The sequence below is a fragment of the Cololabis saira genome, chromosome 9 (genome assembly GCF_033807715.1).
Source record: "Cololabis saira isolate AMF1-May2022 chromosome 9, fColSai1.1, whole genome shotgun sequence".
NCBI classification, from domain to species: domain Eukaryota; kingdom Metazoa; phylum Chordata; class Actinopteri; order Beloniformes; family Belonidae; genus Cololabis; species Cololabis saira.
This window is the reverse complement of record NC_084595.1, coordinates 8269315-8292943: the sequence shown is the minus strand read 5'-3', so window position 1 is coordinate 8292943 and position 23629 is coordinate 8269315. Positions and strand designations below refer to the sequence as shown.

At 37.5% G+C, this 23629-nt stretch overlaps 2 protein-coding genes and 1 long non-coding RNA gene across 3 annotated transcripts in view; all 3 read right to left on the bottom strand.

The window, feature by feature from the left end:
• Positions 1-697: 697 nt before the first annotated feature.
• LOC133450905 (purpurin-like) lies at positions 698-5094 on the bottom strand. The gene is made up of 6 exons (XM_061729803.1): positions 4948-5094; positions 4676-4793; positions 3123-3259; positions 2486-2598; positions 1082-1294; positions 698-986 (listed from the first exon to the last, which is right to left on the bottom strand). The coding sequence occupies exons 2-6, from the start codon at positions 4790-4792 to the stop codon at positions 976-978; spliced, it is 591 nt and encodes a 196-aa protein (XP_061585787.1). The 5' UTR covers position 4793; positions 4948-5094; the 3' UTR covers positions 698-975.
• Positions 5095-9792: 4698 nt separating this feature from the next.
• Positions 9793-18097, bottom strand: LOC133450904 (uncharacterized). Its single transcript, XR_009783136.1, has 4 exons — positions 17967-18097; positions 11314-11368; positions 10491-10589; positions 9793-10360 (listed from the first exon to the last, which is right to left on the bottom strand). It is a non-coding gene; the product is annotated as an uncharacterized LOC133450904 (long non-coding RNA).
• A 4088-nt stretch (positions 18098-22185) lies between these two features.
• The window catches only part of piwil2 (piwi-like RNA-mediated gene silencing 2), a 39797-nt gene continuing 38353 nt past the window's right edge, over positions 22186-23629 (bottom strand). The window contains exon 22 of the mRNA XM_061729802.1: positions 22186-22358. Coding sequence (XP_061585786.1) covers positions 22202-22358 — 157 coding nt within the window. The 3' untranslated portion in view covers positions 22186-22201. The remainder of the gene's footprint in view (positions 22359-23629) is intronic.

The following is a 23629-nucleotide window of genomic DNA, read 5'->3' as shown; positions in this document are numbered from 1 at the left end:
TCCTTCACCTTTATCGCTTGCAAAATGCAACAATGTACACAAATGGGCAGCAGCCCGCCGTGGCACCCTCAAAATTTCTGCGAGGAAATTGTCTAGTTGCTATTATTATATCTACAGAATATCCATATAAATATAATCTATATAAATACTACGTAAACATGCCTATTATTTCATAATTATCCATATAAGTATATAGACAATATAAATATTACATAAATATGATATCAATATCTAGAAAATACAACTATTATATACCTCTATATAAATAAACACTATAGAAACTACATAAATATCCCTATAAATATATATATGTGCTAGATACCCAATAAATATATAACATATGTTACATAATTATCACTATCCCTCTCAACAGATAATATACTACATAAATATCCACATAAATATCTAAACATATCTTAAGCAAGTATAATATACCATTTTTCCCTATTTTATTTGTTTCTCACACTCCTCGTTAACCAATTTCCTCTTCCTGTTTATAAATCATTTTTTGTATTTCTTTTTAAACAGATTTATGTTATTACTTTGTTTCATTTCCTGCTCCAAACTGTTCCAGAGTCTCCACAGTTCCATGGAGTCTAAATCCAGCTGTGTTTTCTGCATCTTTGTGCACCAGACAACTAAAGTTAGATGAGTGTTACGTTGGCTGCCTTAAGTTTGTAAAAAAGATGGACAACAGTTAGGTTTTTTTTGACAACTTTTATTGCCACCACCACAGACTGATACAGTGCAGATATATATCATCACGTTCATCCAACCAGTAACAGTTTTCAGTGGACTCGCCATTGAATTCATTGTGTCACAGTTTTACATGAGGTCTTTTGTTGAATTAATCTGATTTATTCTCTGTGATGTATAAAAATAGCACATTTTTAATTCCCAGAGAAAAGGGAATCTCAATTTTAGGCATGATGATTGATCCGGGTTAACGAAGCACGGCCTTAAAAGCAGATCAGATCAGCAGGCTCCTGTTGAAGAAAGAAGAAGAGCTGGTGTTAGTTTATCAGACGAGCTTTCAGGTGCAGGTCTAAGGTCCGGGCGGATTTTTCTGTTTGTGACATACCGGACTGCAGCACGGGCTGGAACTGTCCGACCATGCAGATCATCTCCTGTTTCTGGCGGACGACTCTCTGGATGGCGGGGGTGAAGCCGCGGGGGTTTCGGGAAAAGACGAGCGCGTAACCGTCCTCACAACTTCCATCCTCCTTCATCTTCCGGCAAGCGTAGGTGATGGCGTAGTTGTCGTAGTCCGTGTCAATGACCCAGTAGTTGTCATCTTAAGAAACATTAAAAAGCAGTTTAAGTTAGTCTCACTGGCATTGAGAGACGAGTGCAGAGAGAGAGACTATATATCTTAAATTCCTACATATTTTGAAAGTTAAAACAACATGTAATTAAAGCTGCAAGCAGCGATGAACGGGCCCTCGCACTCATGGCCACCGTCCCCCATAATCATATCAGAAATGACACCACCCACGACTTCCTATGTCAAACCAGTCAAAAGTTATAGCAGAAAAAAGGGACAACCAATCAGAAGAAGGGGCGGGGCTAATTCAGGCCAATGAAGGTCAAGGACTCAATACAGAGTCCGATGACACCACCCACGACTCTCTATGTCAAACCATTCAAAAGTTATGGCAGAGAAAAGTATTCTAGGGGGCGCTGTTGAGCCGTTAGGCCACGCCCATTAATATAAACCATGACATATCAAATTTATCACCAGGCCTGCCTTGCATGCAAAATTTGGTGACTTTTGGAGAACTATCAAATATGGACCAATCAGATGAAGGGGGGGGCACGCTTTTTGGCGTCTAGCATCGCCACGGTAACACTTTTGAAAGAGAAAAGTAATGCGCGTAGTCGCAGGATGGAGACGCACATTTTGATGTATAACTCACCTGGGTGCACGTTACGGTTCGGGCTGAATTAACTGTCAAAGGAATGGCATAAATTGCTCAAATTACGCGATTAATTCAGAATGTTCAAAATGGCCAACTTCCTGTTCAGTTTCGGCCATGGCACCAAGAGACTTTTCTTTAAGTTGCGACATGATACAGGTGTGTACCAATTTTCGTTCATGTACGTCAAACCGTATTGTGGGGCTTGAGGCACAAAGTTTTCTAGGGGGCGCTGTTGAGCCATTTTGCCACGCCCATTAATGCAAACCATTAAATATCGACCATCTATGTTTAAATTGATTTTGTTACTTCAATCTAATAAGTTAAATTTTATTTATAAATTAGGCGCCTTTTTGAAGAATGTCCTTCCTCTGTTTAATTTTTTTTTTTTTTTTTTTTCTTTGCCAAATTGAGTATTTTAGTTGAACATGTACAGCCTGCCACTTGCTACAAATGTATAAATGTTTGTGTTCTGTGCTCCATACCATGTGATCATGGTCGTGAGTTAAAATAAATGATTGATTGATTGATTGATTGATTGATTGGTATCCACATATGGAAGCTCTTACCGCCGCTGGACAGATAACTGGCCAGTCCCTGGTAGCTCATGTACATCTTGCCGGGGTTCCCGGGGTCGGGCACCGAGTACTGAGCTGCCATGTCCGCGCACACGACCCAGAACCTGGAGATTAAAACGTAACAGTTACAATCAGGAACGATGAGCTCAAACTCATAGACCAGGGGTCGGCAACCCAGAATGTCGAAAGAGCCATATTGGACCAAAAACACAAAAAAACAAATATGTCTGGAGCCGCAAAAAATGAAAAGTCTTAGAATGAAGGCAAATGGTGAAAGGCGAAATGTTGAGAAAAAAGTTGAAATGTCGAGAAAAAAGTCAAAATTTTGAGAAAAAAGTCGAAATGTCAAGATTAATGTTGAAGTACAATTTCGAGAAGAAAGTCGAAATGTCGAGATTAAAGGAAAGGAAAAAGGGAGAAAAAAAGAGAAATAAAGGAAAAAAAGAAGAAAAAAAGAAGAGAAAAAAAAGAAGAAAAAAATGGAAAAAAAAGGTCAAACATTTTTGAAAAAGCTCCAGGAGCCACTAGGGCGGCGCTAAAGAGCCGCATGCGGCTCTAGAGCTGCGGGTTGCCGAGCCCTGGCATAGATCATAGATTATGGACGCCGAGGGCTGAAACAAACACCCACCCAAACAGAGTGACCCTGCCCTTGGTGGTGGCCACCATGGCCCCGTCGTCTCCAACCGTGTACTCAGCGATGATGTTGTCGTCCAGGAACAAACCTTCGGGGTTCTTCTTCTGCAGAGCGAACCACTTCCCCGCGTACTGTCAAACATGAACATTAGATCAGATCAGATTTATTGCCCTTGTTCAAATACAACAAGATGCTGTTGAGACCTCAGCGGAAATGCACATTCGTACAACCGTGCAAGAATAACACAGCTGTGTGTGTATAGTGGCTTTAACTGCTGAAAGTGGTGGACGGGAAGTGGGATGTGAAGATGTGAAGCTGGAGGGAAGTTGTGGAAGAGACCAATCTCTCAAGTATTTACCGTATTTTCTGGACTATAAGCCGCACCTGCATATAAGCCGCATCCGCTCTATTTAAAAAAAATATATGCAAGCCGCAGATATTTATGTTGTTAGATTAGATATTTACTACATGTACAGAAGGATTTTGAACTGTAAATGATGTACATGTTTGTACCTAAATAGATCCTTTCCTAACAGTGTCTTTTAACACGGCAGCAACTTTGCTGATTAAAACGGGACAGAACCAAGAGAAAATAACCGGTATTTATTTATCTGTTTGAAATCTGCTTCTACCTACTTCTATCTGCTAAAGAAGAAGTAGTGTATTCTTCTTTGCATTTATTTTGTCTTAGTTTTGATTCTAATTCCGGTTAGAGCGCCCCGAGCGGTGGAAGAAAAATCCACAGAATAGCTGCACCTTTGTATAAGCTGCACGGTTGAAAACCTATGAAAAAAGTAGCGGCTTATAGTCCAGAAAATACGGTAGTTACTTTACTCTTACTCACATAGACTTCCGTTTGAATCTTTTACAGTTTTGCTTCACTTAAGTAACCGCAGAAGAATTGAATGCAAGAGAGCGTCAAGCAATTGTTGGTAAGTTTGAAGTCAAAATTTGAATTTACATTTATAACAAAAGTGATGAATTTACAGTTTTATAAAGTCAAAAAAGTTCCGATGCCCCTTCTATTTTACTAGTGCCTTTGTGTAACTTGCGCCTATTTCCTTCACAAATATAAATAATTCTTGAGGCACAAACTTGGAAAATAGTCAGGTTCCTTTCATAAGTTGACAAAGCGACAACCACAAACTTAACTCATTTGTAAACATTTATTTATAAGCTAAAAATCTTACTGACTCCAGTTTTCTATCAGAAACAGAGCAGTTTCTGTACAGAGGTTTACTAAAGTCTAAACTTCCCTGTTCTGAAAGATCAACCTCAAGTGTGCCGTCTTGAGAAGAACAGAGAGGATGTTTTTTATCTCTACACTTTGGGTTTTGAGGGAAAATGTCAAACGCTCAAAGTAGATCAAGCACAGAACTATATTTCACTCTATGCTGACGATGCTGCAGTTTATACGGAGGATATTAGATAAATGGCATCAACAAAACTACAAATAACTGTTTCCTCTGACGATTTAAATTGTTGATCTTTGCAGTTTTTTTTAAAGTTATGTCTTAAAAAAGAAAATAAAGCCAGTATGTACTCACTCTCTGGGGGTCAAAGTCTTGCTTGACGGTAAAGCTGTCGACCACGCAGGACGCGGCCCGGGCGTGCTCAACGCAGGCCAGCACAAACATCACCAACGTAAAGATCTGGAACTCCATTCTGGGAATTAATTCAGGTAAAGAGCTTGTTATTCCTCTTGATTATGCCATCATAAACAGCTTTTTGAGTTTGAAGATCCCTCAACTTAATAATTGTAGCTTAAACTTTCTTTACAAATGTTGAACGGATCTCAGAGAAACCGTCGGCTCCTTACCTGCAGTGTAGAGTGAATCCACCTGAAGCTTTCAGTGAGAAGATTTCACCGTCTTGAGCTCCAGGTGAGCGGACGCTGAAGCTTTTATACTCGATCCACCAGACAGACTGTCCGATTATTTTCACTTCTTGAGCCTAAATGCAGAGTTTAAAGCTAGGGTTAATCCAGTCAAGCAAATCCTTCACTGTAAGCTGATGAACCGTCACCTTCAGCAGTGTAATGGTTTTATGTAATTGCTGCAGTACATAACAACACATGTACTGCAGTAATATGGAGCCTGAGGCTTAAGCAGCATTTCTGCTGTAGGTACAACCACATACTTTGAGCTGAGAAGGTGGTGGCATTTCTTTTTGTCTTTTTCTCTGCATGAACGTGAACAAAACTACATTTGTTTTTTCTTCTTTTTAGATAAAATGTTTCAAAACTCCTTTTTTGTGTATCAAACACCTGAACAATTAAATATATACAGGACTGTCTCAGAAAATTAAATGTTGTGATAAAGTTCTTTATTTTCTGTAATGCAATTAAAAAAACAAAAATGTCATACATTCTGGATTCATTACAAATCAACTGAAATATTACAAGCCTTTTATTATTTTAATATTGCTGATCATGGCTTACAGTTTAAAAAACTCAAATATCGTATCTCAAAAAATTAGAATATTCTGGGAATCTTAATCTTAAACTGTAAGCCATAATCAGAAATATTAAAAGGCTTGCAATATTTCAGTTGATTTGTAATGAATCCAGAATGTATGACATTTTGTTTTTTTTTTAATTGCATTAAAGAAAATAAAGAACTTTATCACAATATTCAAATTTTCTGAGACAGTCCTGTATCTGCTGTAGGTAGAACAGATTTATTGAGTCATACTTTGAGCTGAGAAGGTGGTGGGATTTCGTTTTGTCTTTTTCTCTGCATGAACGTGAACAAAACTACATTTTTTTCCTTCTTTTTAGATAAAATGTTTCAAAACTCATTTTTTGTGTATCAAACACCTGAACAATAAAATATATACATGTACTTTTTTGATAGTTTGCAATTTCTGTTAGAATTTTTGCAGCCAGTTTTTATTTTAAATTTGCACATATTTTTTAACCATTAAAGAAAAATATGGGGGGGTGGGGGGGGCATCAGGAAATCAGCACTGACTCATTGACGCGTTGTTGTTATGGAAGTCCCGTCTCCTCCCACTACTGCTGTTAAGTAACCTGCTGGCATCTCGTCTGTAAATATTGCCAGAGCTTAATCCTGTAATCCTGAGAAGAACGTGATGTTCATGAAACTACCAAAACACCTTGAAGACATTATACAATGATGAGAACATCAACAAAGGCTGCAGGAAGAAGTTCTTTATTTTCTGTAATGCAATTAAAAAAAAAACAAATGTCATACATTCTGGATTCATTACAAATCAACTGAAATATTGCAAGCCTTTTATTATTTTAATATTGCTGATCATGGTTTACAGTTTAAGATTAAGATTCCCAGAATATTCTAATTTTTTGAGATAGGATATTTGAGTTTTCTTAAGCTGTAAACCATGATCAGCAATATTAAAATAATAAAAGGCTTGCAATATTTCAGTTGATTTGTAATGAATCCAGAATGTATGACGTTTTTGTAATTGCATTACAAAAATCACAATATTCTAATTTTCTGAGACAGTCCTGTAGATCTAAATTCAGCTGTACTAAAGTCCTGGGGACCCCATGGTATTTTTATTTTGTCAAAGTGAAGATTGTCATTTATATTGATTATAAAATGAAAGTATATTGATAAAATCCTAAATAGACTGATTACTCAGTTGTCTGATTATTTGCTTTTTTTTCCTATCGCCTTTAGCCGTAGAAAACAGTTGTACCGGTGGACATCCAAATAACATGAACACAAAGTAAAAACCACACGATGTTCAAAGCAAAATGCTTCTACAAACAGAAGTCAGTGTTTAGTTTAATCTCTGACAACCATTGTTTGGTTTTTTTACTTTCTCATAAAGATATTTACAATGATCAAGTTTCAAGCTTTGTCAGATATGCTATATACAGGACTGTCTCAGAAAATTAGAATATTGTGATAAAGTCCTTTTATTTTCTGTAATGCAAAAATGTCATACATTCTGGATTCATTACAAATCAACTGAAATATTGCAAGCCTTTTATTATTTTAATATTGCTGATCAGGGTTTACAGCTTAAGAAAACTCAAATATCCTATCTCAAAAAATTAGAATATTCTGGGAATCTTAATCTTAAACTTTAAGCCATGATCAGCAATATTAAAATAATAAAAGGCTTGCAATATTTCAGTTGATTTGTAATGAATCCAGAATGTAGGACATTTTTGTTTTTTTAATTGCATTACAGAAAATAAAGAACTTTATCACAATATTCTAATTTTCTGAGACAGTCCTGTAGACATACAGCACAAATGAAATTACAGTCCTCTCTGGTGCAAAATACAACTAATAAAATAGAATAAAATAAGAATAAAATACCAATTAGGATTTCTTTCTATTTGGGTATAGGAAAGCAGAGTTTGTGTTGTTTTTGTTGGTGTCCTAGTCTGGAAAATAACAATGGTTGCCATGAAAACTTTGATAAATCTCTGTGACGCGAGTGCCTAAGTCTTTTGCACAGTTCTGTATGTTTCCTATGAAAAGCGTTTTCTCCGAAGGATTACAGTTACAGTCGGGCAGGACGCTATTGTTTCTCAGGTAATCACCGGTGCTTCGACTTCAGCCTGTCCGTCTGCCGCAACACTGGTGTGGAATTGAAGTGTTTTTAACCTTCCAGCTCGACAAGACTGTCTCAGAAAATTAGAATATTGTGATTTTCTGTAATGCAATTACAAAAACAAAAATGTCATACATTCTGGATTCATTACAAATCAACTGAAATATTGCAAGCCTTTTATTATTTTAATATTGCTGATTATTGTTTACAGTTTAAGATTAAGATTCCCAGAATATTTTAATTTTTTGAGATAGGATATTTGAGTTTTCTTAAGCTGTAAGCCATGATCAGCAATATTCAAATAATAAAAGGCTTGCAATATTTCAGTTGATTTGTAATGAATCCAGAATGTATGACATGTTTGCATTACAGAAAATAAAGAACTTTATCACAATATTCAAATTTTCTGAGACAGTCCTGTACTCTGAAAACCAGAGCTAGGTTTGTGATACACACACACACACACACACTAACACGAGGTAAGCGTGAGGTAAACTTGTCTGAACTGGAGTCGTGTCAGGCCACCGACTGTCGGGATGAGGCTGGAAAAGTTGTGTAACATGAGGATGTAAAAATACACTACTTGTTATGCATTGCTCCATTACAAAAAAAAGAGAAAGAAAGAAATCCTCTCAACATCTCCGTGGGACAAATGTTTACTGCATCTGTTTCCGAGGCCTGAATGAGCGCGACCTTGACGACCTTGAAGGGCCTGTAGTTCAAACAAGTGGACGTCTCCGTCACAGTTACATCAGGCAACCAAATTCAAGGTGACCGTATTTCCAGAACATACAATCCTCGGTTTTACCTGCTGATGTCTTGTCTTTGATCGGAAAACATGGGGGAAATTATTTTACAACACTTTGTTTATATATTTTACTTTTGATACATTTTAGAAAATCGTACAGTGGCTTTCTAACAGTTCCAGTGAGATAATGGCGCTTTAACAATTAAGTTATTTATAAATATTAAATGCTTCATAGTCGCACATTTTCACTTGTGGGTTTGTCATACAGGACTGTGTCAGAAAATTTGAATATTGTGATAAAGTCCCTTTATTTTCTGTAATGCAAAAATGTCATACATTCTGGATTCATTACAAATCAACTGAAATATTACAAGCCTTTTATTATTTTAATATTGCTGATCATGGTTTACAGCTTAAGAAAACTCAAATATCCTATCTCAAAAAATGTGAGTATTCTGGGAATCTTAATCTTAAACTGTAAACCATAATCAGCAATATTAAAATAGTAAAAGGCTTGCAATATTTCAGTTGGTTTGTAATGAATCCAGAATGTATGACTTTTTTTTTTATAAATTGTGTTACAGAAAATAAAGAACTTTATCACAATATTCTAATTTTCTGAGACAGTCCTGTATGTCATCGCTGGCTTTGGGATAAGATCACAAACAAAAAATAAATTTTCTAACTTCCACAAGAAACTTCTTCAACCATTTTTTTTTTAACATTCTCCAACAAGCATAAAGGAAAAATGATTTACAAGATACTGTGCACAGATAAGTGCAATATTAAACTAAATTGTATCATTTTTTAGTTATAAAAAGAAAAGTTAAGAAACCCCAGTAGCACTTCAAATCAGAACCAGAGCGTTTTAAACCATTTTGTTAATCATCTGATATTTAGGATGTGACGTAATTGTGTCAAGATCCCTCGCGTATGAGGAGGAAGAGGAAAAAATGATTTACAAATCATGTAAGTTTCACACGACTATCCTCGACTCAGTCCCAGAATATTCTCCCCATGAAAGTTTAATACAAAATGAGTCTCCAAGAATCAATCTGCTTAGAATCTTCAAACTGCTGTCAAATATGGAGTAAATGTGGGAACAATTAGAGCTTATAAATAATGTCATGTACATGAGGAACAAGCAGGGAAAAGCTGCCCCAAAAACATAAACCTTTTAAATGTGAACGTTTACCTCCTTACTTGGTGTGTAGCTTTTAAATTAATTTGCTTGTTCAGACAGAAAACCCCAAGTTGCCAACGTACATTAACTTATAAAAGATTCAGACAAACCACTAAGCTATTTACATGAGGAAGTTGGTTGACACTTTTGCATCCCTCCTTTTCAAAAAGACAACGCAATGAGTTTTGTAACATTGTTTTTAATTATTTAATGACTGAGGGGAACAAGAATCCTTACAGGTGTTGCTAAAGAGCAGCAGAGATCCAAAAAGGTGTTGCTAAAATAACAGGAAATTGTGGCCACAATCTGTGATTTCCAAATTAAACACGCCTGCGTTTCATTTATTCTCTACATTTAAGGGCAGAAAAGAAAAATAGACATCTGTTCTACCAAACATGTCAAAGCTGAGTACTGTAACTGGCCGAGAGAGAACAGAAAGTACAAAGAAATGTCATGTTGGTACGTAAAAGCAAAGATAAAGTGACGTATTTATGACATTTACAAGCAGTCTGTATTTATGACATTTACAAATATCAACTTACTTAGCTGCAATGGCAGTTACAATGCTAAGTTGAAGAGCTGTAATTCATTTCACTAATACAAATCACTGTTTGGCAAAACTGCTGCGGTGTCTAATAGCGAGCTGTGATGATGTTACTCCACAAAAAGGAGGAAGAGGGTAGAAAATGACACATGGACGCTGGTAGAAAACGCCAGGGTTTTACTTCAGAATGGTGTCTTCACTCGCTGTGAGGAAGATGGGAAAAGATTAGCTTTTATTTATTTACATGTGCAGTTCAAAGAGCAGCATCTATCCTGTGTTTGGTGTTCGAGACAAGTAATATGCAAATTAAAGTTCAATGACATGACCCGTTACCTTCTGCGATCTGCTTTGCGATGCGCTCCTGCTCCTCACGGATCTTCTTCTCCTCCTCCTCGATCCTCCTTTCCTCGGCTGCGATCGGCTTCAGGTGTTCTGGGAGAGATCGGACGGTCATTTCAAAACTATTTGCTGTTTCTTATCGTTACAAGATTAACATCTAAACCACACCTGACAGTATCTAAACTCCATGTAATATATTGGTATAGACCAGGGATCGGCAACCCAACATGTTGAAAGAGCCGTATTGGACCAAAAACACAATAAACAAATATGTCTAGAGCTGTAAAAAATGAAAAGTCTTGTATTAGAATGAAGGCGAAAGGCGAAATGTTGAGAAAAAAGTCAAAATGTTGAGAAAAAAGTCAAAATGTTGAGATTAATGTTGAAGTACAATCTCGAGAAAAAAGTGGAAATGTCGAGAAAAAAGTGGAAATGTCGAGAAAAAAGTCAAAATGTTGAGAAAAAAGTCAAAATGTCGAGATTAATTTTGAAGTAAGATCTCGAGAAAAAAGTGGAAATGTCGAGAAAAAAGTGGAAATGTCGAGAAAAAAGTGGAAAGGACAAAGGAAGAAAAAAAGAGGAAGAAGGAAAAAAAAGAGAAAAAAGTCAAACATTTTTGAAAACGCTCCAGGAGCCACCAGGGCGGCTCTAGAGCTGCATGGGTTGCCGACCCCTGGTATGGACAAAAAAGCATAACTTCTAGCATAATGCGTCTGTATTCCTTTAAAAAAGATTATCTGGGAGTGTAAACTTCTTTTAAACTGGAATGTTTCGGTACAAATGAGCAGTACAGGTAAAGATGTTTATGTAAACTTACCATATCGGCTTTTACCGTAGAGGATACCGACCAGCAGGGCAGAATACCTGGCTGTCTGTAAGAGAGAAGTGTATAAAATACAAATGTTCACATAATTGAAAGTAGTAAAACATTTATTCAGATAAATATACACAATGACCAGCAGAGGTCCGTGTACCAGCAGGCCATCCGTTTTTTGTTTTGAAATGACAAAATAAAAAAAGAGAAATAATCCATTTCCCATCTTTTGTTTTGATAATAAAAAACGGAAAATGGATCGTTATCCATTGACCGGGTCCGTGTATCTTTTGGTCATTGGATTTTTCCGTCATGAGTGGGAATCAAAAAACAAAAAACGATTGGTTTATTTGATTTTCCTTTTAAAACAAAAAACAAATATTGAATTACACTGCATTTTTTCTTTTTCTGTGTTAATATGACTTAACAAAGATTCAAAATACGCTTTTATTTTCGTTTTCTATTTCATATAAGAAAAATGAAATTACTAGTCAACAGGAAGGAAAAAACGAACCAAAAACAACCGTTTATTCATATTCGTGGATATTTGACAGGCATCCCTGTGACAATTCTCTCCAGGGGAAGTTTGATTTTAATATTTTATTGGTCGGGTTTACGTGACTCGGAAATGGCTCTGTACGCGGCAGTTCGGGTAACCATGGTTACCATGGCGGCGCTGAAACAACAGATTAAGGATTATTTTTTAAAGATTGATTAAGGACTTGTTCCACAGCGGTTTGACGCACAATGACATTTCCTGCACGTTGCAGCAGATGTGTCTCCTGCAATGCTCAGAAATGAGCGTCAGAAGATTCTGTGCTCGGCATCATCTGAGGAGAAAAAGACGCAGAGCTGGAGAGCGCTTTGATTCAATCTATTTATGAGGTTTTTATTCAGATGTCCACAGTATATTGCAAATATACACACTGCATGCGACGCGAGCGAGAGTCAGCGTCAAAAACAGTTCCATTGCTTTATTTTTATTGCACTGTCTACACTGGTTGCGAGCGACGCGGCGTCGTTTTGAGCTGGACTTTTGTCGCACGCCCTGCTTCTATTTTCTTCCCGTCGGTCGCTTTGAAAGCCGGTTGAAAGTTGAAAAAAAAGTTGAAAGCGCTGTAGGAAACAGTCATTTCAATACAAGAACCTCAATAAAGTGTCAGCTGCTGGAGGGAGATCGCCAGGCTGGAAGGTTCTGATAAGATAATAAGATATAATAAGAATCTTATCTTAGGGCTTAATTTGTGCCGGATCCTGCCGGATTTCTCGTGTCCTCTGCTTTTCCCCCACATCCCAGTAATGATCTGACATGCTGACATGTTTGCTGCATTAACACCACGAACACGCCGGTCACTCACGCTGTTCGCTGTTTGATTGTGTCACCGTTCGGTTTTTTCCCCACTTATTCCACCGAATAATAAGCTTGTTTTCTGTTTAGAAAGTACAAACGTAGGAAGACTACAAGTAATCACCATCTTTTACTTGTCCCTTTACTCTTTCAGGAGTAATTTTAGGAGTTTCTTTCAGGAGCGCATAATTCAGGAGTGAATAAGGCTGATTTATGGTTCCGCGTAGCCTACGGCGTAGGTTACGCGGCGACGCGCACCGTTCGGTGACTGCGCCGCGTAACCTACGCCGTAAGGTCTGCGTTGGTGTAACGCGGAACCATAAATCAGCCTTTTAAAAGGCGAGTCTCAGCTGTCAATCAAAAGAACGTGGTAGAACGTGGGGCCGATGACGCGTTCAGTGTTTCAGGACAGAGCGGGTCCGATGCCACGCAGTGTGACGCGACAGTCGGACGCTCGCATGCAGTTAGGACAGGCTTTTAGGGAGCCGTAGCCTAATTTTTGTTGACCGCTTTGTACTGATCACTGATCACCCCGATCACGTTTGCAGTGTACACGTTTAAAACCCATTAAGCATGTCGGAAGGCCGTTGTGGCTGAGTTTTGTCATTAAACGCCATAAAACTTCTCTCGGACTCAGCGTGCTTCTCTGTCAGCAGCGCGTCATGCAAATATACAGGACCTAACAATAAACTCTCAAGCGGCTCTTAAAGGTATTGTGACATCATTTTTAACATGCTTTTAACACTATTAAAAGTCTTGGCCAACATCCCTCAAATGTGTCTAAAAGAGTGTAACAAGAAAAACTTCACTCTTAGTACTCTTTTCCTGGCTTTTTATTACAGTGTTTTTTTGCGCCGTGAAAAATGCTTCCTTTCCCCCCTTTCCTGTCAATCATTGCTCCGCTCCTCCTCCAAACCTCCTCCTCCTCCAGCCATACGCTCACAGCGGCGTCGGAGCGACAGGCGAAGCATGCACGGAAGAGCAGCAGGGAGAACCACAGCAAACAATCATAAAAATAAAGGCATGCAAGCAGCACTGTCCCCTTATCTTAAGTCCAGTCAGTGGCCGCGGGTCTTCTTAGCAGTTTTCCTCCGGTGATTAGAACAAAAGAGGCTCTAAACAGCTCCGTGTTAAGCCTCATTTATGGTTCCGCGTTAAATCGACGCAGAGCCTACGCCGTAGGGTTCAGCGTATGGTGCGCGTCGCAGCGTAACCCTACGCCGTAGGCTCTGCGTCGGTGTAAAGGGCTGAGTATACTTCTGCGTCACACACACGCAGAGCACACGGCGCACCCGTGGTGCCGTCACGAATCGTTCAGACTTCTCCGTCTCTCCGTTTGGTCGCGGTGCAGTACCCCCCGCGGCCACTAGTTAGCGATCTTTTTCTGAATGGTTTATCCGACTTTTTCCGGTCACAGTAAATCAAAGAAATAAGGACAACTATTGTGCAAAAAACAAAAACAAAAAAAATCACATATAAACGAAGAAAAAAGCCCTGGAAGTTCACTACTGATTCAAACCGGAAACCGGAAATGCTTCGCTTTCAAACGAACCAATCACAGCCCTCTCGGTCTGCGTGTGGTCTGCGTCTCCTCGACGCGTAGTTACAATTTTCGGGAGGTGCACGTCACTGACGGCGCATGTGACGGCGTGTCCTCTGCGTGTCCAAAAACCACACGCCGTAGACACGGCGTCGTTTTGACGCAGAAGTGTAATTCAGCCTTAAAGGGCTGAGTATACTTCTGCGTCACACACACGCAGAGCACACGGCGCACCCGTGGTGCCGTCACGAATCGTTCAGACTTCTCCGTCTCTCCGTTTGGTCGCGGTGCAGTACCCCCCGCGGCCACTAGTTAGCGATCTTTTTCTGAATGGTTTATCCGACTTTTTCCGGTCACAGTAAATCAAAGAAATAAGGACAACTATTGTGCAAAAAACAAAAACAAAAAAAATCACATATAAACGAAGAAAAAAGCCCTGGAAGTTCACTACTGATTCAAACCGGAAACCGGAAATGCTTCGCTTTCAAACGAACCAATCACAGCCCTCTCGGTCTGCGTGTGGTCTGCGTCTCCTCGACGCGTAGTTACAATTTTCGGGAGGTGCACGTCACTGACGGCGCATGTGACGGCGTGTCCTCTGCGTGTCCAAAAACCACACGCCGTAGACACGGCGTCGTTTTGACGCAGAAGTGTAATTCAGCCTTAACGCGGAACCATAAATCAGCCTTTATGGTGCGCTGGAGAGGAGCGGAGGCAGGGAGCTGGGTGGAGGGGGCGGTGATTTAGCGGGCCGTTACGTAACGGCCCGCCACCAAACCACATGCGCCGTTTTTGCACAGTTATGCGGAAAATCCCAGAAAGCACACAATACAGTGAATGTTAAAAGTTCGTTGTTTTTTGGGTGTAATTGATGTCAAGACACCCAACAAAACACAAAAAATCAAGAAAAATTTGTTTTTCATGTCACAATCCCTTTAAAGGAAAGCCGCAATACCGGCTATCTGTGTTCACTGGGGGTGCATGCTGGAGAAGGTCGGGTTGGAAGAACCGGAGAGAGCTCCATCAGCCATGAATTCCGGCGTCAGGTAAAGTTTGTGCTGCAGTGCAATTTATACATATAATGGTAATCACGTGGATACTTCACGCGTGGGACTAAATTAATTCTTCCAACCCGACCTTCTCCAGCATGCACCCCCAGTGACACAGATAGCCGGTCATTCGGCCATGATGAATCAAAGCGCTCTCCAGCTCTGCGTAGCCTTTTTCTCCTCAGATGATGCCGAGCACAGAATCTTCTGACGCTCATTTCTGAGCATTGCAGGAGACACATCTGCTGCAACGTGCAGGAAATGTCATTGTGCGTCAAACCGCTGTGGAACAAGTCCTTAATCAATCTTTAAAAAATAATCCTAATTATATAATATATATATATATATATATATATATATATATATATATATATATAATATATAATATATAATATATATATATAATATAAATAATCTGTTGTTTCAGCGCCGCCATGGTAACCACGGTTACCCGAACTGCCGCGTACAGAGCCATTTCCGAGTCACGTAAACCCGACCAATTAAATATTAAAATCAAACTTCCCCTGGAGAGAATTGTCACAGGAATGCCTGTCAAATATCCAGAACTAAGTTCACTCGGTTGTAAATGCCAGCTTCCGGTGCACGAATATGAATAAACGGTTGTTTTTGGTTCGTTTTTTCCTTCCTGTTGACTAGTAATTTCATTTTTCTTATATGAAATAGAAAACGAAAATAAAAGCGTATTTTGAATCTTTGTTAAGTCATATTAACACAGAAAAAGAAAAAATGCAGTGTAATTCAATATTTGTTTTTTGTTTTAAAAGGAAAATCAAATAAACCAATCGTTTTTTGTTTTTTGATTCCCACTCATGACGGAAAAATCCAATGACCAAAAGATACACGGACCTATCCGTTATCCTTTATCTGATTTCATTGATGTGTTTGAAAATCGAAATTGGGAATTAAAACAGCGAGTGGAAAACTCTTTTCTCTATTTCCTATTCGTTTCCAAGGATACTGAAAACAAGGATTGGGCAAATGGGGAATTGCACATGCGCAGTAATAAATGAAGAAAGTTGTTTCTGGTTCTTTTGTTTATCAGATTGAAAATTAACAGTTTTAGATTTTTTTAATGTTGAAACAGAAAATAAATCAAATATGAAACCTGGGAGTGAAACATGAGTTTAATCTGTAATCTGTATTCACTCCGTCATGATGTTGTGACAGTCCGTTCAGCTGGAGTGTCCAATCAATAACATGTACTGAACTCTAACATACTGTTGGAAACGAACAGAGGTGTCAAAAGTATTCACATTCATTACTCAGGTAGAAGTATAGATACTAGAGTTTAAAAATACTCCTGTAGAAGTTGAAGTATCAACTCAAGTTTTTTACTCAAGTATAAAAGTACTCGTTTCAAAACTACTTAAAGTATAAAAGTAAAAGTAATGTAAGGGGGAAAAAAGCCATGAAGGACAAAAGCCATTGAAAATGAATGTATCTTAGTATAATGCAAATATATTAAAGAACCATATATGTGTACTATTGAGCATTAACATGTGTTTCAGAGAGCAGGAGATATGATGACTAGTTGCCTATAAGTATTGTAATGGTGCAAAAAGTCAAACTTCAGAGGCATGTTATCATTTATCCTAACCTTTATTGGAATGTACATCCAAGTTTAGTTGCAGGAATCTGAAGGAACGGATGTAAGAACAAAACTGGACAAGAACATCTGAAACAACCACAACCAAATTCACTCTATCCGGACGGAGCAATTTAACTGGATAGTTTTTATTTGAAGGCTGAAATGAAATAGAGTAACGAGGCTGTTTTTAAAATGTAAGGAGTAAAAAGTACAGATAATTGTGTGAAAATGTAAGGAGTAAAAGTAAAAAGTCGTCTGAAAAATAATTACTCCAGTGAGGTATAGATAACCAAAATTTGTACTTAAGTAAGGTAACAAAGTATTTGTACTTCGTTACTTGACACCTCTGGAAACTAATAGGAAATAGAGAAAAGAGTTTTCCACTCGCTGTTTTAATTCCCAATTTCGATTCTCAAACACATCAATGAAATCGGATAACGGATAACGATCCGTTTTCCGTTATTTATTATCAAAACAAAAGATGGGAAACGGATTATTTCTCTATTTCTATTTTGTCATTTCAAAACAAACGGATGCTGCTGGTACACGGACGGACCAGCAGGGAGCGACAACGAGCAGCAAACACTCATTCTGAACTGAAATGAAATAATTTCATTAAAATAAATAGTATACTTGAGATAACAGGTACTAAAACCTAGTTTTTTAATAAAAAGTGTCCTTAATGGTGAATCGTATCTTTGAAGTGATTAATATTTAATTAATAACCTTTTAGCCCTTGAATTATGTAGATTGCTGCAAAGTGTCACCTTTGACAAAGTCAAAAGGTGATGTTGGATCAGAGCACGGCTCCCTGGAGTCTCAGTAGTGAACTTTTTAAGTGAGTAAAGTCACAAATCTAGTTTCATTAATGTTACATTTTTATGCTGGTTTAGACCGTGGCTAACACAAGGCTGATTCATGGTTCTGCGTTACATCGACGCAGAGCCTACGCAGTAGGCTCGCGTCGATGTAACGCAGAACCATGAATCAGCCTTTAGCAGGTGAGCGGACTCTTAACACAGCTCCACACATGAAACCGCTATTATTCGATGGGTTTTTCCGTCCGCAATAAAATATCGAATTCCTCCTGATAGTTTCAACCCGACCAACCTTAATGAGAGGCGACACAGCCACGGGAGGAGCCATTATTGCAGAGTTTCAACAGAGGTCAGAACAGAGGAAAGGAGGCTGCTTCTTCTTCGTCCCGGGATTTAAGCTCAGGATCTCCGTCAGGCTGCTGCTGCCCCCCAGCGGCGAGTCCGCGCAGCTGCAGCAGGGAGGCACGCATGCGCGGATCGTAGACGCCCCGTCAACGACGCCGCCATATTGGATGTGGCAAGACTGCGCTGTAAACTAATACAAGTACCGGTAAATTGACTTATTTTCATAAAGCGCCTTTCTACAAAGAAATTTACGTTTTACGTCTCATTTATTCATTCACACATGCACCTTTTTCCCTCTTTTTTCCTCCTTTTTTCTGCTTTTTTTTTTCCTGTTTTCTCTTTTTTTCCTCTTTTTTCCTCTTTTTTCTTCTTTGTTCCTCTTTTTTATCTTTTTTCCTCTTTTCCTTCTTTTCTCTTTTTTCATCTTTTTCCTCTTTTGTCATTTTTTTCCTCTTTTCTTTCTTTTCTCTTTTTTCATCTTTTTGCCTTCTTTTTTCTATTTTGTCCTATTTTTTTCCCTTTTTCTCCTTTTTTTATCTTTTTTCCCTCTTTTTTCATCTTTTCCTCCTCTTTTTTTCCTTATTTTCATAAAGCGCCTCTCTACAAAGAAATTTACGTTTTACGTCTCTTTTATTCATTCACACACGCACTAATATACTTGGGAATCAGTTAGGCACCAAATATAATATATTTCATTTTCTCAGATGGCAAAAATAAGAACTTTATTGATCCCACTTAGGAGTAATTCATGTTATATCAGCTATAGAGAACAAGGTAGTGCCGAAAAACAATATATATCCCCCTCACAAAAATAAGACAAATAGAGAAACATATTTTCTCATCAACAAAACATATTTTTAAATTTTCAAGTAACAAAATAACATATTTTAACTTTTTTAGATTTTTTCAATTATTTTATTGTCTGGATGAATAACAGCATAATACCAAAAGTCACTGGAAGGTATAAAGGTTATTATTATTATTATTATTATTATTATAAAGGTCTGGATAGAAGTCAGAGATTCTGTAACTCTGTAACGTCAACCGTATTGGAGATGAGTTTCACATTTTGTTTGAATGTAAAAATATAAATATAATGAATCTCAGACAAAAATACTTACCAAAGTATTATACGAACCGACCATCTATGTTTAAATTGATTTTGTTACTTCAATCTAATAAGTTAAATGTTTATAAATTAGGCGCCTTTTTGAAGAATGTCCTTCCTCTCTTTAAATGAATTTTATTTTGCCAAATTGAGTATTTTAGTTGAACATGTACAGCCTGCCACTTGCTACAAATGTATAAATGTGTGTGTTTTTGGGCTCCATACCATGTGATCATGGTCGTGAGTTAAAATGATTGATTGATTGATTGATTGATTGATTGATTGAGGAAAACGGTACAGGAACATTTAATCTAGCACAGACAGATGCAGAAACAGCTTCTTCCCCAGAGCGGTGAGAGCATCACCCCCTGTAGACCAACACATCCCATCAGCCCATCTCCTTCCAAACACTGAACTGGATGTAAATATGTTAATATTTAAGACTGGTTTTCTCTTTAAATTTAGTGGTCTTCTTTAATTTAGTGTTTTATTTAAAATTAAAAATGCACAGCCTGTACAAAATTTAGTTATGGTCTCATAATGACAATAAAGATTCTGTATTGTTGATATTCCTGACTGTGTCATTGTTCCAGGTCATCCTGCAGCTGCTGCAGGGTCATGTGTTTCTATCTCCAGCATGAGCTTCACTCACTTTCTTTCCATTCCAGTAGCTTGATTGAAACAATTCCCCCTCTTTTTTACCTTGTGACACAAATTTGTGTTAGGACGTGTTTGGTTGTAGCCAGTACTGGAGTTGTAAAAAAAAAATCAGGGGGGATGGTGGATTTTATCATATGGGGACAGATAATTTGTGCTGATTACAAATAATATATTATTTATATATAAATAATAGCAGTGACCAAAACACCTGCAGAAATACTGCAGGAATGACATAGCAGCAGTTAAATGCAGCCTTCTGTAAGCTTTAAATATCCACTGGGCTTACATCAAATACATCAAAACACAACAATAAAAAACACTTTTCTGAACTTATCAATATGACTCTGTCCTTCACAGGATAAGTAAAATGGATCACTGCAAAAACTCAAAATCTTAAAATCCCAAATCTCAAGTCTTATTTCTAGTTAAAATGTCTCATTTTAGTAAAATAAAATCTCATTACACTTAAAACAAGACTCATCACTGTAAAAAACAACAATTTTCACCTGTTTCAAGTACATTTTCACTTGAAATAAGTAGAAAAATCTGCCAGTGGGACAAGATCTTTTTGCTTGTAATGAGAAGATAAATCTTGTCCCACTGGCAGATTTTTCTACTTATTTCAAGTGAAAATGTACTTGAAAAAGGTGAAAATTGTCAAATAAGTTATTTTTCTGGTGATGACTCTAAATGTTGAAATGGCAGTAAAACCACATTCATTGATGAAATGACATATGGAAAGGGGGGATGGCAGTTTTACAGGGGGATGATTTGGACCGTATTTATTTCAGGAGGGATGCCATCCCCCCTCAACTCCAGTACTGGTTGTGGCAGCTTGTGTGGATGCTGGAGGTTAAGCTGAACGGTGCTAAACACCGTGTTTGCAGCAAAGTTTGTAACTAAAGTAATGAACCTTCGGTCCCATCCTGCACTCATCCATGAGTGCTCTTTGTGAGTCTGAAACCTCGTCATACCCCAGACCACACATATGCAATTCTGGACATTGTTTTGTCCTGCATGCATTTTTTTGTGATTTTCTTGGTATCAGATTCCTTCAGAGCTTCACTGTTAAAGCCCGTCCAGAGCATGCGCAGAACATTCCCGTCAATTTAACGTTAAATGTAGGCGACAAACCCGTCTGCACACATATATATGAAAAACTATAACTGAAATGTATATTTTGTCAGACTTATGCAGCTATATATATATATATATATATATATATATATATATATATATATACATACATATACACATACATACATACATGACTGTCACAGAAAATTAGAATATTGTGATTTTCTGTAATGCAATTACAAAAACATAAATCACAAAAACAAATCAACTGAAATATTGCAAGCCTTTTATTATTTTAATATTGCTGATCATGGCTTACAGCTTAAGAAAACTCAAATATCCTATCTCAAAAAATTAGAATATGAATCTTAATCTTAAACTGTAAACCATAATCAGCAATATTAAAATAATAAAAGGCTTGCAATATTTCAGTTGATTTGTAATGAATCCAGAATGTATGACATTTTTGTTTCATCACAATATCCTAATTTTCTGAGACAGTCCTGTGTGTACATACACACACAGATATATATATATATATATATATATATATATATATATATTGTAGTTGCGTAAACCCCCTATCATAAGTTTCTCTCCTATTATGCCCACAGAACAGAGGACTAAAAACGTGTGTCCATATTAATTTAACCCCAGCCAGCCATGGTGGTTTAAAATGTTAATGCACCTTTATGAGCATCGTCTACTGGAGATTATTCTTATATTTGGACCTTTGCACCTTTCCTGTTTATTTGAGTTAGAGCTCTATATCTCTACCATACTAATACCTACAAATGATCTCGGTGCCCAATCAGAGGCTTTTCCATTTCAACTGTCATAATCCATTGCCAACATATCAAAGCGATTTATTTTAAATGTCAAAAACCAACCACAAACGGTTTATTTTTTCCAACATCTTAAATTTTAACATGGCACATCTTAGAACATAGATTTCAACACAACAGCAAAATGATTGAGACTTTAAACAAAATATTCAATTAAAAATAAAATAAGTCAGTCTTATTAATTCTCTAACCTTTTGGTCACAAGCTCTAGTTTCCCATCTGAAAAGTGCACAAAGTTGCATTTTGGCCTGAACATAAGAACATCAACTATCATAACAGATGCATTGGGAACATGTTGAATAAAAGGCTCATCTATAATGGAATCCTAAATGGAAATGTAAACACACTTTAAAGTCTCAAATAATACAGGTTAACAATCCTTTACGAGTCTAACTGAGCTGTGATTCTGCTCTCTCAGGGCTTTGGTTTTTAAATTAAAACTGGTTTCTCTGAGACGTCAGCCGTTATGAGCTTGTGTTAGTCTAGTGCAGGTCAGAGGAAGAACAGCTTGTCTGAGAGCTGGATTCCCGGCTCCGAGTGCAGGTACTGGCCCGTCAGGAAGGCCAGTTTGTGGGCGTACTTGCACGGAGCCGGGACGCTGATGGTGCCGGGCCAGTTCCAGTACAGGTGGCACATCTTGAACGTCAACCTGGAAAAAGATCAAATGAATGAATGAATGAATGAATGAATGAATCTTTATTTCGGCTTGAACACACTTTTTTACAAAACAAGATGAAAAGGTAAAATAAACATAAACTTTTGCCGAAAAGGTGTATCTGAAGCCGTAGCTTATAGTGCCGACCCTTTTTATCTTGTGATCAGCTTAAATATGAGACATTAGCTTTACTACTGGTCATCTGCAGGCACCAAAGATATTAAAAAACTTCAAATTGCACAGGACAAAGCAGCTAGGATTGCTTTAAATTGTTCCCTGCATGCAAATATCTTAAAAATGCATCAGCATTTATCATGGCTGTTGGTTGTAGACAGATTAAAATGAAGTCTCCTTACTTTCATGAGGACTTTGATTAATAGTAAAAAACCACAATATTTCGCAGATCAGATAGTGTTCACTAGAAATGTCAATAAATATCCAACCAGACAATCATGTCATGATCATTTACTGGCACCTAAGCCAAGAACAAACCTGTTAAAACACACTGTTATTTACAGAGCTATCACAGGATGGAACACATTATATAATAACATCAACAATATTACATCAAAATACAGTTTTAAAAAGGTATTTACATAAAATTCAATGAGTAACAAATATATCACATGCTATAATTTATTACAGGAATGTATTTGTGGGTTATACTCCGTGGTATTGTAATGACTGTATGATGCATTCTTTGTACCAATAATGTATTTTAGACAGAAAGTTTGTTGTTTGTGTATATGATGACTCGGTGTTACAGTGATCCGTAACAGCGATAAATGTGCGTATGTTTGGACTATGTTCTTTTAAAATTGCATTGGGGACCCGAGGAAGAATAGCTGATGTCACGACATCAGCTAATGGGGATCCTATAAATAAACAAATAAACAAATAAACTCTGTGGAAACAAACAATGCATAAAGAAGACAAAAATAAGTAAGCGAAAATATAAAATTGACGTTTCACATTCTAGAATGTTTTTGATAGTATACTTTATATTTATAGTGTTTTATATTTATTTACAGTATTTTCTTTAAACATTTCCTTAAACTTGTAGATAGAACTACATATTTTTATGTCGTTGTCACAACTATTCCATATTTCTCTAGCCTTAACTGATGTACATCTCTTTTTAATATTAGTTCTTGCTGTCGTCATCTCAAACATGAGTTTCCCCCTCAGGTCAGAGCGAGTTTCTTTTATCTGGAACAAATCCTGAATGTAGTTTGGTAGCAGTTTCTGCTGGGCTTTAAAGCCAA